Here is an 18913-nt window from a genome sequence, read left to right on the forward strand (position 1 = left end):
TCCAATCACCCTGAAGTTCTTCCATTTTTCTCTCTTACTGATAGGCCTCTGCACTACTGTTCCCACTGATCTGAGATTCCCGCTCTTTACACAGGTGAGCACCTATCTTCGGGCTGTCACTTAAATGGTACAGAAATTTCTGACTGTTGGACTATTCCAGGTTTTCGTTCTACACTCCGAGTGACCTATACGGCTTTCTGGCACACACATCCCAATTTTAACTATTTATGCATATAATTATTTCTTTATTATCTGAGCAGAAACCAAGTTTGTTTAGTTTGCCACTGTAGCCCAGCATCTTCATGCAAAGCACATTTTAGACACTTGATATTTGCTGAACAAATAGTTCCTGTAGCAACTTAAAATGCTAAAAACTGAGATGGAGCTCTCCAGAGCCCCGATAACGGTACGGTACCTGCTGTGGCATCTTCAGGGTGATTCCATTCTCTGTGCTCACGGAAGTGAGAGTGACTGAAACTACCAGGAAAGGGTGAGGAATGTAGCGTGACATGGACACTTCCTGAAGAACCTGAACGCCGGCAGTAGTACTCGGACTGCAAAAAAAAAAAAGAGACAGAAAGATACCACACACCTCAACATCAAGGCCAGCAAGTTTTTTTTTCTTTCTTTCTTTTCCACTACGAACAGTATAAATTTCATGTGTTTGGAGGATCCAGATGCCTTCTACCCATTATCCCCTCCACTTCAAGTACCCTTCCAGCGGTAGACTGGTGAGGTAGAGATACCCAGAGAATACAAACGGAAATAAGGGAGAAAGAAAGGGAATACAATGTAGAAGGGAAGAAAAAAACCTAGGAAAACTAAGAAAGGAAACTAGGAAGGCAAAAATAGGAATAGTTAAGTTGGTTGAGAAAGGACATGGTTTCCATGAGAGGCTAGTAAAATTTCTTAATATCTATCTTTACAGTATTCCTTAATTACTAAGCTATTTCAGCAAATACACACTTCAGGGCTATTTACACACACACACACAAATCACAAGAGCAAAATAAAACTCAAGAGGCGTGGTCTAAATGCTACAAGCTGACCCGCCACCCAGGAGAATGCGGGCAGCACACAGTAGCACCAGGGGCCGCCAGGCCCTCCCGCGCGGACCGCAGCCACCTCGCTCAGTGGGAATCAAGAGAGTCTGCTAAGGACACACTTCCCAGGGCCAAAGGCCAGTGAACGCCTTCAAATTTCCCCAAGTGTCCAGAACATTACGATAGTTAGTAACCACTTGTTTTCAAGGCTGTGAAAAAAATTAGTACCTAAGTTACCGCATCCCAAACCAGGTTTTCCCCCAGAACAAGTGCAGTAAGAGCAGCTGAAGAGGTTGGTGCAAACGATTTATTTAGGTAGCTAAAAATAACTGCGTGAGCATCACTAAATACAAAGTTTACTTTTTTCACTTCTAAAACAAAGGAAACTAAACATAGGATAACTTTTGAGAAAATAAAAACGACGAGGAAGCACAATATGCAGAAGCAAAAAGTGACAGTCGCACGCCATGCACTTACCCATCAGACTTTCTTTCAATGCTGTACAGGCAGATGGAACAGTCTGCTCTGAACACTACCACCACGTCCCGGAAGACACTAAGCAGCAGTGTTTCCGCTTGTGCTCTGGTGACGTGGGCGAACGCGTTGTCCAGGTTTGATGTACGCAGGTAGACTCTGAGCTGAAGAACAAAGAAAGAAAACTGTAAAACCAAGACACCTACACCTCAGGCAGCTAAATACTTTAGACATGCTGTTTTTTTTATCTACTGACTTCAAGTAAGAGAAGTTTAAAGATCAATCTGAGCTTTCCCAATAAATGGATAAATTTTATAATTTCACAGGGTAGCCTCATTCTACAAATAACCAAAAGATGAAGAAACTAAAATTGGGAATGTACAATTATGAGGTACTCCTTCTCAAGACCTGCATATCCAGACCTGATAAAAATAGACCAGCACTTTCTGAAAACATAAACATACAAACCAACAAATTAATAAATCTCTAAGGGCAGCCATCCTTAGGAACATCTTTGCTTTGAACAACCTGCATTATTTACAAACTTCACAGACAATGTCTAACAGCTAGAAATCCTTAAAAAAAGTTGTCTCAGAAGTTCTGATTATCCCTTAAAAAAACTTTCTTAAAAGCAGTAACCTGATATGAGGGTCTGATTTAGGTAAAAAAGCCAAATGCCAAATTCTTAATTAAAAAATAAAATGCTATATTCATTTCCCAAAAATTATATTTATATTAAACCAGATAGTGCTTAACATCTTTAAAATATAAAAATCTGTTATCTCTGAGAGAAAACAAGCCTTACCTCTTCTTGACGGTCACTTATGTTATAACATGCCAGGACAATAAAATCATTCCACCAGGCTAAGCCACCTGTCACAATCATATTTTGCTCCTTAAAAGATAATTTAAAAAACATATTTACCTTCATTTATATGCTGCCAGAAATTACAATAAGTATCACACTTATAAAATATTCCTAAGCAAACAATGAGAGCTTAAATTATCTCTGCTCTATTCTTTATCCCCCCCAATTAAGTATCACTCTAGGCCTTTATGAATAATAATTTATATTCTATTTTGAAAAAATAAACATATTTATCAATAATTGGGTACCATGTAGCAGCATTATTCCCTTAGTCAACAGACTTTGGTTTAAAATCCTGCTTTACAACTTATCAGCTGCTTGACTCTGAATCCTGGTTTCTCTCTTATAAAAGGGTAACAACTGTGCCCTCTCTGGGTGGTGAAGGTCGGTGAGGCCCCTGAAGCCCCGAAGGCTCCCACTACACCTTAATCCTTGTCTTTTCCTATTTGATTCTTGCAAAATCCAACTGCACATGTTTCTGTGCTACCCACAACTTCACATCATATACAAACAAGCAGGGAATGATCTCATATTCAGTGCAAGTTGATTCTGACCACATCTGAAGAACTCAACATGGAAGAGTAAATCCTCCAGTTAAAAATAAACCAACTCTCTCAATACAAAATCCTTTATGAAATATCAAGTACTTCATTAGAACTGACCTTAGATGTAATCCAACACCATTTTTCAATATTTGGTGTTATTTTTTAATGACTGGTGCCTTACTTTAGAGTTATTTCCTATGGTAGTTCACTTATACTCTGAGAAGTCAGTTTTTAATTTCAAAAAGACTAACCTGGGTAATGTTTCCAAAAAGTTTCCATTTTTTGGTGAGTAAAGAGTAATGTGCAAAACCAAACTTGCCAACCACAGCAATATTCTGTCCAAGTTTATCAATAGCTGAAAACTAATTCAAAGAAAAAATTAAGAACTCTTCCTTGCAAATGTATATACTTAAATACAAAGAACTTAGCATTATTGTGTCATGCAAAGAGACTGTTAATAAATGTTTGCTAACTGAATTAAATGAAAGTACTAAATTTAAAAATCTGAATATTTATACACAAGTTACATTTCACCAAATTACTGATGCCAATACGTTAACAATGTACAAGGGATCAAGTATTAAAATTTTATTATCAACAAGCCCACTGATAAAAGGCTCAATTCCCAGAATGCCTCCTGCAGCAAATACTATCCAATAAAAATTAACCCCAACAAAATAACAAGTAACTCACCCGTATAGGCCAATTGCTCTCTAGATAGGTGTTGGAAATCTACAGAAAATAATACATCAGTTTGGTAAGAATCCTGAAACATATTTAAACTTAAAGCACTTAAAGCATTAACATCACAATATAATATTCACTTTCCTGTACAACGTTTAAAGTGTTCCCGAATAGTGGGTATTACTAGCAGAGTATTTGGAATTTACTGTTGAAATACCAGTCCATATTTCACATCTCCTGTCTTCACCATTTCATTATGAGCAGCTAGATCAGGCTTTCCTACATTGCTTTTTCTCTACACTGCTTTTGTTTCTTTTAAATACTGAATATGCAATACAAACAGACTGAGAGAACCAGCCACGAGGGCAAGCAGGAACTGTAGAAATGAAGAGTTTGAGGGCCTCAGCAAGAGTTTTGCTTTTGCTTTTTAATGGAGGTACTTTTATTACTTTTATGTCTTCTGATCAAAATAGCAAAACACCGCTTATAAAATTTAAGCAATATAAAAATGTACAAAATAAAAAATGAAATTCTGTTCTATCCATTGCTCCAGGGGTAACTACTGGTTAGTCTTTATTCTCTAACCATCCATACACAGGTAAGCATCTGTCTAAGCTACTCTTTTTTACTGAGGTATTTAACCTATTCATCTGTAACAACTTTGAATTATAGATAGTAACTCTTAATCTGCAATGGAAGTAGGAAATATACCTTCCTCCTGTGTCATGTCTTACATCTCTGCACATGGTATCTTTGTATCACTCTAGCAAGAATTTTAAGTTTGAAACATTCTTCCATAAGACATCAACATAGATAAAATTCTACCTTTACTGAGATTGACTTCTCCTCTAGCCTACTGATTAAGCAGTTTTTATGAGCACATGGTGAGTATGGCATGAAACTTATCAGAACAACAGACAGAACAAGGGAAAAACTCTTCTATTCCTCGAATAAAAGAACCTCAATTTACTCGAATTCATTTTCATTGTACTCCACATATTACATATTTTTTAAAAAGGAAAGCCAAATTAAAAATCCAGTACAACGCAATCAAATCCAGTAAGATTCTTTGTGTAATGTGAAGACAAAACTAAAATCGAGTTAAAAGTAATATGCTAAAAACATCTGTATTAACCTTGATAAAATTTACTCATAAAGCTATCTGTTAGACTTTACTTATTATCTAGTAAGTCAGCCTAAAATCCAAATAAAGTAACAGCTTTTGGTTCTGTTATTAGTTCTCAATCCTAGTGCCAGTTTGTAGAACCCCACCTTGCAGAATTAAGGGTAACGGTGCCAGGATATGTGCTTGAAAAAGGCTTAACTCCTATCTTAACAGATTCACTGCACCACACAGGCCAGTTACCAAAGTCCCGGGATGGGTGGCGTCGGTTCAGAGGCCTGGTAATCGGAGGGAATGATCAGGCGGTGACAGAAGAGCTCAAAGTAGTTTTGGGGGAGCCTGTTAAGTGAATTCGCTGTTTGGATGATGAAAATCAAAATAGTCACTTGAAGAAGGATGTCCCTGGAGTGTAACTGAGCCAGCCATCCAGAATGCTTCCTCTGACCCTGGAGCTTCCTAAGTATTTAAGAAATATGGGGGTGGGGAAAGTGTGAGCTGGGATCACAATGCGGATTCCAACTTGAAGGGTTCCTCAGCATAGCACCAAGGTAAAGTTTTATCAAACGGTCTACACTCTAATGAGTATCTGTAGAAAAAGCAGTTTTTTATTCTTTTAACCCCCAAAATGTAGGAAGTGCCACAAACTTAAAATGATTTATTTTCAAAGCTTGAGTTTAAGTTTAAAACGAAGCTTTACTTCTGATATAGTTGTGTCTGAAGATGCTATGAAATGAAAAGTGAAAATGAAACATTCATTTTCCCTAGGAGGTCACATTTATGGATCTACGTGTCACCTGAGCTTTGAGCTCTACCCCTTACACTGAGAACAGGAAATGGCAGAAGTAAGGCAAGAAGCAGCTAATGAATCATGAAGAAGTCAGGCCAGGACTGCATACTCAGGGCACAAAAGTCACACCACGCCATGCCACTGGGAGCCTGAGTGCTAAGGTACAGAATCTCCATTCTCAACATCTTAGGATTCCTCAGCCTCTTAAAAAACCTCAATCTACCTTTTTTCCTCCTTCAAGTCATTTTGCTAAAACCCTGTCTCCTACCTAGACCGCTTTTGTCTGTCGCTGTGAGACTATGAGAGCCACCTGCCCTGTGCCAAACCCCACATCCGATGCATCGGAGATGATCCTCAGAAGGCCTGCCAATCATTTATAAATGAAAGAGCCTTTACAATCCTCTGTTGACAGCCTTAGCATCTTTTGTAAGCCTATTTTTTTCCAAATGGTTAGCCAGTTTAACTACAAAACCAACATTTCAGAACTGTGGATGATAATGATTCATGCACCTTTCAGAAAGGAACGTTTGTATCGTATGAAGTTCTGAGTGTTAAATGGCAGCCCAAGCAGGAGTGCGCCCTAAAACCATGAGGGTGTCGTTTTAATTCCACATTATTTGTGCTCTGCTTGTCAACAAACTACTTTCGAAATTCTTAAAATCTGTAGTTAGGAAACTAAATTTAAACACACACACACACACACACACACACACACAGCACCACTTCTACCAGCAGCTACCAACCCTGCTGCTGACAAGTACGTATATGTAATAAGTTAAAGGAAAGAAACATATTTAACATAGAATCTTCTGATCAGGAAACTAGTAAGTGTAAGGTAGAAGGTCTAAACGAATGAAAAATCCCGTTGTCTAGATGAGGAACGGACAAGAGAAGCAGGATTAGTTGGAGCTTATCTGATGAACTCTAAGCTAAGAAGAGAAAATATAAATCGTGTAAACAAAGTCACTTTGATGGAGGATGTGGGCATTTATCCCAGACAAGAGTGTATGTTGAAGGAGAAATGAAACAGGCACCCATGTTTCTTCAGGGAATCATTACTAATGGTTAAGGCCCAGAAGGTAAAGCATTAGCATTGCAGGGACACTGTAAACCACCAAGCCAAAACACTCCCACGATGCTGCACTGATGCATTTGGTTGGCGTGCCAGCAAACCAAGTACAGGGCAAAATGTAATGAAATGCTGTCTATTTCAATGGGCACATTCTAGGTCTTAGCTCAAGGTCAACAGTACATTACATGATTCAACACTTAATACCTAAAAGTCTTACAACAGGTTAGACTGTTACTTTACTTATAGTAAGGATAAGTCTGACACTCCTTAAGCAGGACACTGCTCTCCTATGTGCCCTTGGGCAAGTCACCTAACTTCTCTGAGCCTCAGTTTCCTCAATGTAACAAATCCAGTTGGACTACATGATCTCTATGGTCCTTCCAGCTCCAAAAATTCTATGAGTCTATTGTAACTTAACTGTTTTGGGAATACAGCTCTGACATTATTTTTATTAGTTTTAGGAAAAGGAAAAAAATAGGTTAAGCTCGAGTCAAACAAGTTCATCCTTCTGAATAGTTCCAATATCTAAAGAACAAAATCACGAAAGAATCTTGCTAGTACCTACTTTGTCTAAGGTGGTAAACTCAGTGTGATATGCTACTAGTACAGGATACTTCAGCGATGGCTAAGAATCACAGAATCACGGAATTTTTGAGCTGGAAGGAAATTAGATTTTTGTTATTGCCTGATGGATTTTTGAGTTCCAGACCTACCTTCTTTGATCCTCTGCTCTACTTGGCTCTGGCAACACAGACCTGGCTAGGCAGAACTGGCATTGATGCTAGGTCAGTGTAGAATGAATAGTTCAAAGTATGGGGAAATGAAAATAGCAGAGGAATGGCTATAGGAGAGAAGGGAGCAGTGGAAAATTTTAGTCAAGGAGGCAGCCGATGCAGTTTTATTTCATAACTGTTACTACTTATCAAATGGAATGCACAGTTTGATTTTATGAATTTATTAATGTCAGATACGTTTTCTTTGGGTGTATACCACATGTCAGTGCAAGAGACACTCCTCCTTCAACGTTTCACATACTGACCATTCGTGTCTCCCATGATCTCCACACAAAGTCAACTGAAAATAACATGGGAGCTGAGTGAGCTAATCAAGTAACAGCACAGCACGGAGAAGGGAGGGTCAAGAATTGTGGAGACAGAACCCAGTGAAAATAAACCAACGCAAGAGCGGGCTCAGACATACCTACGGCACTTGGGTATCAGCGGGGGAAGGAGGACACACTCAGAACTTCTGCAACTGTGTATGAAAGTTTCTCTCAAGAAACTTCAATTTATTGATTTACCCAAATTAATTTTATTTGGTATCAAAATTCAGAATTGATGTCCACATTAAATGCCAATTTATCAGAATTATTAAAATAAACTGCTAATTTAAAAGTTATACCAGAATGAGTAAGTGACTTGGAATAAGATTTTTGTAATAAAATTATTAATGATAAGGTTCTACAGTGTGAGCGCAAGCCTGCAATTTGGCTTTTAAGTCAGGCAGCTAACCTCAATATGTACCCACTAGGGCTACAAGGTCAGCTGCTCAGGGTCCTAATTGACACTGTCACTTTCCATGAAATCACTACACTTTTGCCTATGCCAATCCACAGAGCTAAATTTGTACCAAAACGGGGGCGGAGGGGGGTAACGGAAGTAGTACAAAGTTGTGCTCGTTCAGAGGGAAAAGCATAAACTTGCAGTTTTTGGACTAGTAGGCTTAAAGCAGGTGGGGATCTGTGCTACGTCAGAGGCAAGAAAGGAACACAAGAAGACAGAAAAGCAGGAGAGAGAGATGACAGTCAAAAAAGTTAAAAAGTTTCTCAGTTTTCTAAAGCAACCAAAGAAATTGGAACTCCGCTCTAGGTGCTATTCCCCCAGAGATTGAGTCAACAGTGAGCAGCTGAGACTTACCTGTACCACATGCCAATGCCGATGTCCAAGCAAAGTGCTTAAACCCTGAGACTCCAAACCGCTGTCTGCAAAGGGGCTCCTGCCCCCACCAGCCTTGCGCTCAGAGCGTGCTGAGGAACTCCTGGCACTCTGCGTTTGCGAGGCCTCGCCGCAGTTCAAGTACAATCGATCCTCCCCCTGAAGCAGCACTTGCTCCTGGTTACTCTACAGGAGGAAGAAAGGAAGCAGAGGACAAAGGAGGAAAAGCAAATAAAAAAACCTGATATCAGATAATGGAAAAAAAAGTAATACTCTGACTTAGGTTTATCATAGGAAATGCACCATGTATCTCAACGTCGATTTTACTCGCAGACAAGACTACATAATGATCACGTGCACTGTTACATTTACAGGGAACAGGCAACAGTTTAATGATTACTTCCCAGGGCAAACAACATTTTTGTTAAAGTCTGTTTTATCACAGATGCCAAAATGCGACCCAGTTTACAATGACTACAGCAGTATCTTCATTATTACTCCAAAATGGCAATGCTGTGAGAGATTTTCCATCTGAAACCTGAACAGAACTACTCATTATCTACAGGTTACAAATCAGTTTCACATAAAATACCTCACATTATGGCAAGAAAACATTATCTGGGCAAACTGTGTGTGTGTGCGCCCTGTGCCCATGGCAAGAAGCAGCGGAGGATTATACGAATGGGGATACTGGACGCCAAGGATCTTTTAAACCATGGGGAGGAGGCAGAGTAGCCCCAGTCAGTGGTCCTGGATCAAAACAACTCAATACTCACTTGGGTAAATGCTTGGTTAGTGCCAAGGACTGCGCTGGGCTCTGAGAATATTCAGACAAATAAGACAATTTCTCCTCTTAGTGATGACGCCTTGGTTTTCAGTGAGAAGGTCAGCATTAACTGTGGGCACTCTACTCACTGACTATTCCATCAGACAGAAGGGCACCAAAGCCCCTCATTCTTCCATGGTAGCCCAAATGTTGTCTTGACAGAAAACTCCTAAAATCTGCCTTTAAATTATAATTTGGGATGGGGAGGGGAGAAAGAATTACTGTACTCTTGTTTTTCTGCGGATCCTTATTCTTCATCTAGAGTCATGAAGTCTTAGATCCAGGCTACTGTCATATTCTTTCTCGATGGATTGTAATTTAAATTTTAATTAGAAACTGGTTGTACCAAATATTTAAAAACTGATTGGTGGCAGATATTAAGGTATATGCTTCTGAAATGTAACACATACTATTACATATTAACAATATATAATGTTAGTATATTGTTCCAGAATGATAAAACACGAGGAGTTTATTTTTTTTTTATTTTTTTTTTTTAAAGATTTTATTTTATTTATTTGACAGAGAGAGATCACAAGCAGGCAGAGAGAGAGGCAGGCAGAGAGAGGAGGAAGCAGGCTCCCCGCCGAGCAGAGAGCCCGATGCGGAGCTCGATCCCAGGACCCTGAGATCATGACCCGAGCCGAAGGCAGCGGCTTAACCCACTGAGCCACCCAGGCGCCCCAAAACACGAGGAGTTTAAATTACAATTTGGGGCAGTGTTTCCCAAAGAAGGTTTCTAGGCATACTTTCTTTAAATCATTCCCTAAAAATTCATAGTAAAATAAGCTTGGGACACTGTTTTTCATATACCAACTCCTGGGTTTTTATGATTCACATTAGGCATATTAAAGACCCTGGAGTCCTATAATAAGGAAACTTCCGCAGCCTTAGCTTCTTTATTTCACTTATATGACAAGAGAACTTTCCCTTATCCTGTGTATATGCTACCGATTCTTCTAAGTAGTGCCTTGTGGAGCACACTTTGGGAAATTCTATTTAAATAGAGACTAAGTCAAGTAAATCTGTAAACACTGCTTTCCCTCAAAGTGCTTGTGATCCTATTTAAAAAAAAACAAAAACCAAAAGCTGCTGAGAAGTAAAATTTTCTATAAATTATTAAAAAGAAATAAAAAAATAAAAAAAATAAACAAGAAAGAAAATAATCCACCAATTTTAGACGCATCTGATAGTCTACTATGAAGGCCACTAAAAATAAACAGTTGTAATTTAAAAAACTTACCATACAGGGGTTTACAGTGAGTACACTCTTGATAAACTGAAACAGCAGAATGCCAGGCTGTTTAACTACACTCTTGGAATCAGATTCAATTCCAGTGTTGTGAGCACCAAAGCCGCTGACCACCCAGAGGTGATAGCCTTCTGCACCCCAGCTCTTGGAGAGAACGGGAAGAAAAATCAGGGCAGTGAAGTTTGTTATGCTTTCCTAGCTTCAAATATTCAAATCCTGAAACAACCAACAACAGCATTACCAATGACTTCTAAAGGTTGGAGAAACCATGAGAAGCTACACAGCCCTCTCCAGTAGAACCCACGATCACAGCTCTCTACCTGGAAGAGGGTGTGTGTGTGTGTGTGAGTGTGTTTTATGCAAAGCAAGTCTGTGGTGGTGAGGTCAGTGTTGTCATCACTTTGGTGAGCAATCAGAGGTTCTGAAGGATTAAACCACTTGCTGGGGGTGTCTGGGCCAGCTGGTGGGAGAGCCAGCACGTGCCCAGACAGCAGGAGCCTGGAAGTCACCAGCACCACCCCAACCTGCTCATCATGGTCCTGGATGGCTCAACCCGGCTTCCTGTCTGCAATCACTCAGCTGCCCCTTTTCCTCTGTGTCCCAGGTCCCGCTTCCTCTCTCACAGTGCCCATGCTGACATCTTGCCTTCTGGGCCATCCCAGCCGTCACCTGCTACTAATGTTACAGAAGGGGTGAGGACAAGAGTCACCCCAAAGAGCCCCATTCTGGCTCTTGAGTTTGGTCAGGAAGGCCTCCTCTGCCCTGCTGGACTTACTGGTTTCCTCAGATGGAATATGAGGCCCCGGGAGGGCATTTCTCATCAAAGTGCAAAAGAGCCCTTTCCTCTTGGCCTTCCTGTAAAGAGGGCAGCCCCTGCACAAGGACTCCCAAGTCTGCCTCTACAGATTCTACATCTCAATCTTCACCCCAAATCCCAAGAAATGCCCACTGCTCTCTGTAACTTCTCCATTAATTTAACTGCCTCCCAAATACAAAGAAATTCCTTACAGAGGAAGACCCCCCCCACCCTGTGTAACCCAGCACCCAAAGAAGCACCCAAAACAGATGCAGTCTTGTACAGAGCAAAGAACACGCCAATGGAAGTTACAAGACTAGGTTTTCATTCCAGCCTGGCCCCACTCTGCTGCAGAACCTTGGCTAAGTTATTTGGTTTTCTCTGGATATATACGTCGACCTTTATAAAATGAGAAGGTTCAAATAAACTCTCCAGGGCCAAGTTTTTTGTTTTTGTTTTAAAGGTTAGTAATTCATAATCTACAAGGTCAAGAAAATAGTAGAGGGAAAATAAATTGTTGCTAAATTTCAAAAGCTTCATAGAGGTCTTGCTCTCCCACAATAAAAGTTGAACAGTTAACTGAAATGCTTACATTCTTAGTTTGTGATTAAAATACCAACTTAGTGAGGCTAATAACACTGGTTGTTATATGCCATTCAGAAGCACTGGTGGGCAGTTATAGAAATAATTTATTCAAAAACTTATTTTAAAATATAGAGGTGGAAAGAGACAGCAAGTAGGGTCCTTGGTGGTGCTGAGAACCACTACCAAGACAACCATGGTGGTTTTAATTCTTCAAGAAACCCAAGATCAGAAAATGCCTTCCTCTGTGGAGCAAAGGAAGAAGGGCAATGAGTAAACCTCACAGCCACTAACTTCACAAAGATGACACACAGAAGGGCTACAATAAGAAAATGTTCTTATGTAAAGACAGGGATTACACATCACTGTTTTCTACAGAAACTCTTAAAAATATGTAATAAAAATACTGTTACAACATTGACTTCAATTCTCCTGACCGGTATCTACAGAAAGTTTTTTTTTTTTTTTTTAAAGATTTTATTTATTTATTTGACAGACAGAGATCACAAGTAGGCAGAGAGGCAGGCAGAGAGAGAGAGGAGGAAGCAGGCTCTCTGCAGAGCAGAGAGCCCAATGTGGGGCTCGATCCCAGGACCCTGGGATCATGACGTGAGCTGAAGGCAGAGGCTTAACCCACTGAGCCACCCAGGCGCCCCTCTACAGAAAGTTTTAAAAATATGCTCAAATAATGTCCAAGCCCTCACGGAAAAATACCCAATGAGCAGTTCACATCATGTTAAAAGAAAAAAGGCCATGAGAAGTGGATGCTTGTGAGTCACGTAAGGAACTGAAGTATGCTCTGGAAAACCAAAGGCCTGATTTGAATAGTCACTATGTTCACAAAGATGACAGGGGCTTCCAAGACATATAAGCAAAACTAAAAGCAAGTAAGTACTGAAAATTGGACAGCCTGATTTTTAAAAATACTTTTATCAAAGCAAGAACTGTATAAGAGTCTGCTGAAATTAAAATAGTTTCGTAATTTTTATCAGGCCGAGAAAAAAAAAAAAGGCAGAAGTAAAATCAAAGTTTCTCATACTATAGAAACACACACACACTTTTTTAAAGTAGGTCCATGCCAAGCATAGAGCCCACAGAGCTTGAACTCACAGACCCAGAGATCAAGACCCGAGCTGAGATCAAGAGCTGGAAGCTCAACCAACTGAGCCACCCAGGCGCCCCACACTATGCCAATATTTTATAGAAAGTACTTACCATAGAGTTGATCTTAAGGGGATCTTTTTTGGTACCATCAGACCTATAGCTGAAATAGAACAGAAGCTCAATTAAAAAAAGTCTTCTATTACATATAATATTTGGCTTTAAGTTTTTAAAAACTCAAATTGATTTTGTTCCTTTAAAAACAGAAATAGATAATAATGCATGAAACATGAGACTGCTGGTTGATATATCTAAGTATATCATCTACACACAGTCTTTTAGGTCCATGATTCTCGACAGAATCATGCAGTTTGGGAAGGGGTATTCATTTTGTCAGGACTGAGGTTAACAGCACCTTAAGGAGTGGGAAGAGATCTCAACCCAACAAGATAATGCAATTTTCTATTTCCTACTAGTGACTCACGTACATGGCTTATTGCTCTTATTAGATTATAAGCTACTTGAAGGCAAAACGGTATGTGATTTAGCCTTGAATCTAACATGTTACCATTTATACAGTAGGGATTCAACAAACAAATGCATTTTACGGAATGAACAATGAGTTTTAAAAGGATGTTTAGAGAATCAGCACATTCTGAATAAACGGATTCTGAACCTTACAAATTGTCTTGGGGTTAAGCATCGAATAAGGCAGAAGGATAGCTGTATGACACAAAATTTCTGTGTATGTGTATTTTCTGGGAGATAATGGAGTTATTTTTATCTAAAACTTGTCTTTATTCACTCACGCAAAATCTCCTCCAAGTGTACAAATCAGCTGGGCTCCAAACACACTCCACAGAGAAAGGCCTCCATTCTCCCAGGTCACTATTACAACACTGTTGTCAGGGGACCATTTGACTAATTTAACAGCTCCTGTTTTGTTCCAAATATCTGTTAAGAAATTGTGAGAAGAGTTAAAAATAAATGATTCCTTCAGAAACAGTATTTTTACAGTCTGTATTTTTTCAAGTTGAAATGAATAGAAAGATATGTCTCCTTCAAATAATGAGATGAACCTACTCATTTAAGGTCACAGAAGGTCACATTAGCCTTGATTGAAGCAGAACAAACTCGGCTGCCAAGAAACTGAAAAGAAATGAGAACCACTTGGGGCCACTGTCAGCCTGGATAACTATAATTGTGTCATTTTACAAGTCTTTGGCTTTGGTCAGTTCAGTTTCTGTAAAATGGGGATAATGTTCCCTTGAATAATCCAACACTAAATGTCAACGTAGTTTGCAAAAAGCAGGTGTTTTAAAATGTAAAATAGTGTCCTACCATTATCTTCATGCTCCCCACTCAAGGAATCCAAGTTAAAATAAATTGAAGTTTAATCTTCTATTAGAATTATGTAGGTAAACTCCAGCTTGAGGACTCCAGGTGCTCATATCATCTTTTTTTTTTTTTTTAAAGATTTTATTATTTATTTGACAGAGAGAGATCACAAGTAGACAGAGAGGCAGTCAGGCGGGGAGAGAGAGAGAGAGAGAGAGAGAGAGAGAGAAGCAGGCTCCCTGTCGAGCAGAGAGCCCGATGCGGGACTCGATCCCAGGACCCTGAGATCATGACCTGAGCCGAAGGCAGCGGCTTAACCCACTGAGCCACCCAGGCGCCCTCATATCATCTTTTAATAATAGTAATTGTTCTTTCAATCCCATAATTTCATTGTGTAGGAAAACCCAAGTTTCCCTACTGCAGAGTTAAATGAAACATGCTAGTATTTCCTGTCAGCAATTCAAAACCAGCTATCATATCACTTTGCTTCAAATTCTTTTCATTTGCAGCATTAATACATTTCTGCTATAAAATACAGAAGATTTACTACAAAGGGGAAGTATATAGATTTTTGTCTACAGAAGACAAACTCACTTTGGCACTCCCCACCATAGTGAATAACCAGGTTATTCAGGCAGATGAAAAATAAATGAGAATATACATAAGAAACATCATATCTTATTACTATACTTTATACTTGTCCAGGAGAGAAATTTAAAAACAAACCAAGGGGGCAACTGGAGGGGGAGCTCAGTCGGTGAAGCCTCTGCCTTCAGCTCAGGTCATGTTCCCAGGGTCCTGGGATCGAGCCCCACATCGGGCTCACTGCTTAGCCTGCTTTCCCTCCCCATTTGCCTCTTCCCCCAGCTCATGCACATGTGTTCTAATAAATAAAATTTTAAAATAAATACATACATACACACATGCCAAGAAGAAGCACAAAATCAAACTGAAGTTAAAAATGAATGCAATTCTATGTGCAAGGAAACAAACATGGGTTTTCACTATCATAGAAGGATGTTAATGTTAACTGAAAAGGGGAGGTTATAAACAGTATACTTACTACCCCACATGAAATATACATATGTATGCACATATATGCATACCCACTTTCCAAGCATTATGCACATATTAAAATCTAGTTGCAGAGATCCATAATAAAATATCAGTGGTGGTAAACCTAATCTTCACGTGTCAGGACTACAGGAAATTTATCTAGGTGATAGCAACCTATAATGAACATAGACTGTGCTATAATCTGCGTATTGAGAAAAGTATTAAAAAAGTAACCCAGACATTTAGTTATAGAGCTGAACTTATAAGAAAGAAAAAGTTCCAGAAGCCAAAAGAAAGGAGAAAACCTACAGTGAGATTGGTTAGTACCTGGGCTGAGAGTAAAGGGCTGGAAGCAGGGAGGGGAGAAAGGCTGGAATTACAGGGATGGAAGGCTGGGATGAGCCCCAGCAATGACAAGGGAGTTGGGGACTGACATCCTCTAGGAAGACAAAGTGTCTAAGACCAGCATGAAGTCGGAGAGGCCAAAGGGAAGGTAGCAGCGTGACGGAAGGACTCCCAGTCACCGAGGCTGGTTAAACTCAGCCAGCGCGGCCTGAAGGAAGTGAACAAACTCATCCCTGCTTCAGATGTTCAGTCCTTCTTACAAGCCTCCTGTAGTAAGCAGGTTTACGGCCTATGTAACTGAAGCTGGCAGAATTCTCTCACAACAAAGACCCCGGGAGTAAGAGTTGGCAGGTCACCAAAGGGAGAAATGGCATCCACGAGCCTGAGAGGGAAGAATGACCTCAAGAACCGCCCGCGGTGCTGCCCAACAGAAGCAGCGGGGGCACTTCCTGCGGTGACGACTTCCCACCTGCCCACCTGCTTGGTCTAAGAGGCAGCCCCCAGTTACATGTGACTACTAAACACGTAAACGTGACCATGCAACTAAAGAAATAAGGTGTTATTATTATTACTGTTTTTAAATTCCAATTAGTTTAATAAAAGTAGCCACGTGGCTGCTGGCTACTGGGCAGGAAAACTAAGTATGGATTAAAAAAGAAACCATGGGGCACCTGGGTGGCTCAGTGGGTTAGAGCCTCTGCCTTTGGCTCAGGTCACGATCCCGGGGTCCTGGGATCAAGCTCCGCACTGGGCTCTCTGCTCCGCGGGGAGCCTGCTTCCCACCTCCCCCTGCCCCCCCGCCTGCCTCTCTGCCCACTTGTGAACTCTGTAAAAAAAAAAAAAAAAATTAGAATACTTAAATACCTCAAACGACTAAAAATGCTGAGAGGTAAGTAAGTGTACAAAGTGCTTGTGCCCTAAATTTTTCTGCCAAACCCTGGAAGCCCTGACTTCTATTTCTGATGACTCCTAGCACGTGACAGACCGGAGAGCAAGCTCAGAGCTTGACCAAGGCAGGGTACCTAAGAGAAGACACCACCTAATGGGTGGGGCTACAGAAGGCTACATTCATGGTGTAAGGAAGAATGAGAAATAAACTCTACCATGTGTAAGGTAAAGAAATAGCAAAGGATACTTTCATGTTTTTTCCATGAATGGAAAATAAAGTCCCCGGGAATCTGAAACAAGTCAGTCCTCACTCTCATATGTAATTTGTGCAACTTGTATGATTCCAAGAAAATTGCAAATAGAGAATATAATGCAAAGGATTCCAGACTGATGTAGTACTCCTACATAATTTGCCCTAAACACACATAAATCTTCTTCGGAAGAACTCAAATTCAATTTAGGTCACAAAGCATTCAAATAAATCTGAAGGAAATTAAATAGCTCTCAGTAAAAAAAAAAAAAAAAAAAAAAAAAAAATCCCAAAATATATAAACAAATTCATGAGAACCCAAACTCAGAAAGAAAGGTTTCAAATACTGAGACTAACAAAGAATATAAAAACCATTTTTCAATACCTAAAGAAATAAAAGAATACTGAAACTAGGAGCAGGATGCATACAGATTAGAAAGCTAAGTAAACACTCCGGAAATAAAAAATACAGTAATTAAAATGGACAGATGAAGAAGAATACTAAACATAAATGAAGAGAGAACAAGCATACCAGAAGACAGGGAAAAATTTTCTAGAATATAGTCCAGAGAAACAAAAAAATGAAAAATGTTAAAAGGCAGGTTAAGAAACCTGTAAACAGGGGTGCCTGAGTGGCTCAGGGGGTTAAAGCCTCTGCCTTCAGCTCGGGTCACGATCCCAGGGTCCTGGGATGGAGCCCCACATCGGACTCTCTGCTCAGCAGGAAGCCTGCTTCCCCCTCTCTCTCTGCTTGCCTCTCTGCCTACTTGTGATCTCTGTCAAATAAATTAAATAAATAAATAAATAAAATCTTAAAAAAAAAAAAAAAAAACAAAAAACAACCAAACCTGTAAACAGTACAATGCAAGTCTGATTAAACTTCCAGAGAAAGAGATTAAAGAAGAGGCAATATGCAGAGAGATAATGGTTGAGTATCTTCCAGAACAGCTGGACAATATGAATTCTCAGATCCAGAATGTCTGAATCTCAAACAAGATTTAAAAAAAAAAAAGAAAAAAAATTAGAAAAGTCTCCACCTTCCAAATCACAGTGAAACTATCCCAAAGACAAAGAAAAAATCTTAAAAGTAAACAAAGAGAAAAAAACTCAATCTCCTGAAAAGGAAACACAACTTGACCAGAGATCCCAAGAGCAACATTGAAACTGGACGGTACCTGAACAACTTCAATGTACACACAGTAACTGTCCATCTAAAACGGTATAACAAGTTAAACCATAATTAAATTACAGGGGCAAAATAAATACATCTTCAGACCCCACCCCTTCCCCCCCAAATTAAGTTTATCATCATAAAAAAACTTCACTAGAGAAAATTCTGAAGGACGTATTGCACACAGAAAATGGTCTCAAGTGGAAGATGTGAGGTATTAAAAAGACACGATGGGGAAAAATACTGGTATAGATGTGGGTAATACTAAGTCAACATTAACAGTTACGTATTTAATGTTTCCTAAGATTCTGACATGAGATACCTTAGCTTTCTCCTTGAGGCTCATGAGAATTTTTATTATTGGATTAGATTTAGATGGGTGTCCTCAATTTTTTTGACATTTTTTTTTGACCCAAACATCAGAGAACTTTGTATAGTTATACAGCAATTATTTTTTTTTCTTCATTTTAAATTAACATATAATGTATTATTTGCCCCAGGGGTACAGGTCTGTGAATCATCAGGCTTACACACTTCACAGCACTCACCAGAGCACACACCCTCCCCACTGTCCATCACCCAGCCACCCCATCCCTTCCTCCCTCCCCGCAACCCTCAGTTTGTTTTGTGAGATTAAGAGTCTCTTATGGTTTGTCTCCCTCCCGATCCCATCGTTTCATTTTTTCCATCCCTACCCCCCGCATTTCCCCGCCCTGCCTCTCAAATTCCTCGTATCAGACAGAGCATATGATAATTGTCTTTCTTTGATTGACTTATT

At 39.8% G+C, this 18913-nt stretch overlaps 1 protein-coding gene across 5 annotated transcripts in view; it reads right to left on the bottom strand.

Annotated features, from left to right (window-relative positions):
* RIC1 (RIC1 homolog, RAB6A GEF complex partner 1) overlaps window positions 1-18913 on the bottom strand; it is a 160717-nt gene that overhangs the window by 21236 nt on the left and 120568 nt on the right. For all 5 annotated transcript variants that reach the window (XM_047700367.1, XM_047700366.1, XM_047700368.1 and 2 more), the window contains 9 exons: window positions 13897-14041; window positions 13202-13250; window positions 10600-10752; window positions 8513-8716; window positions 3624-3662; window positions 3182-3292; window positions 2323-2412; window positions 1521-1681; window positions 416-554 (listed from right to left, as the gene is read on the bottom strand). In XM_047700367.1, coding sequence (XP_047556323.1) covers window positions 416-554; window positions 1521-1681; window positions 2323-2412; window positions 3182-3292; window positions 3624-3662; window positions 8513-8716; window positions 10600-10752; window positions 13202-13250; window positions 13897-14041 — 1091 coding nt within the window. The remainder of the gene's footprint in view (window positions 1-415; window positions 555-1520; window positions 1682-2322; window positions 2413-3181; window positions 3293-3623; window positions 3663-8512; window positions 8717-10599; window positions 10753-13201; window positions 13251-13896; window positions 14042-18913) is intronic.

The sequence above is a fragment of the Lutra lutra genome, chromosome 13 (genome assembly GCF_902655055.1).
Source record: "Lutra lutra chromosome 13, mLutLut1.2, whole genome shotgun sequence".
Taxonomy (NCBI): Eukaryota; Metazoa; Chordata; class Mammalia; order Carnivora; family Mustelidae; genus Lutra; species Lutra lutra.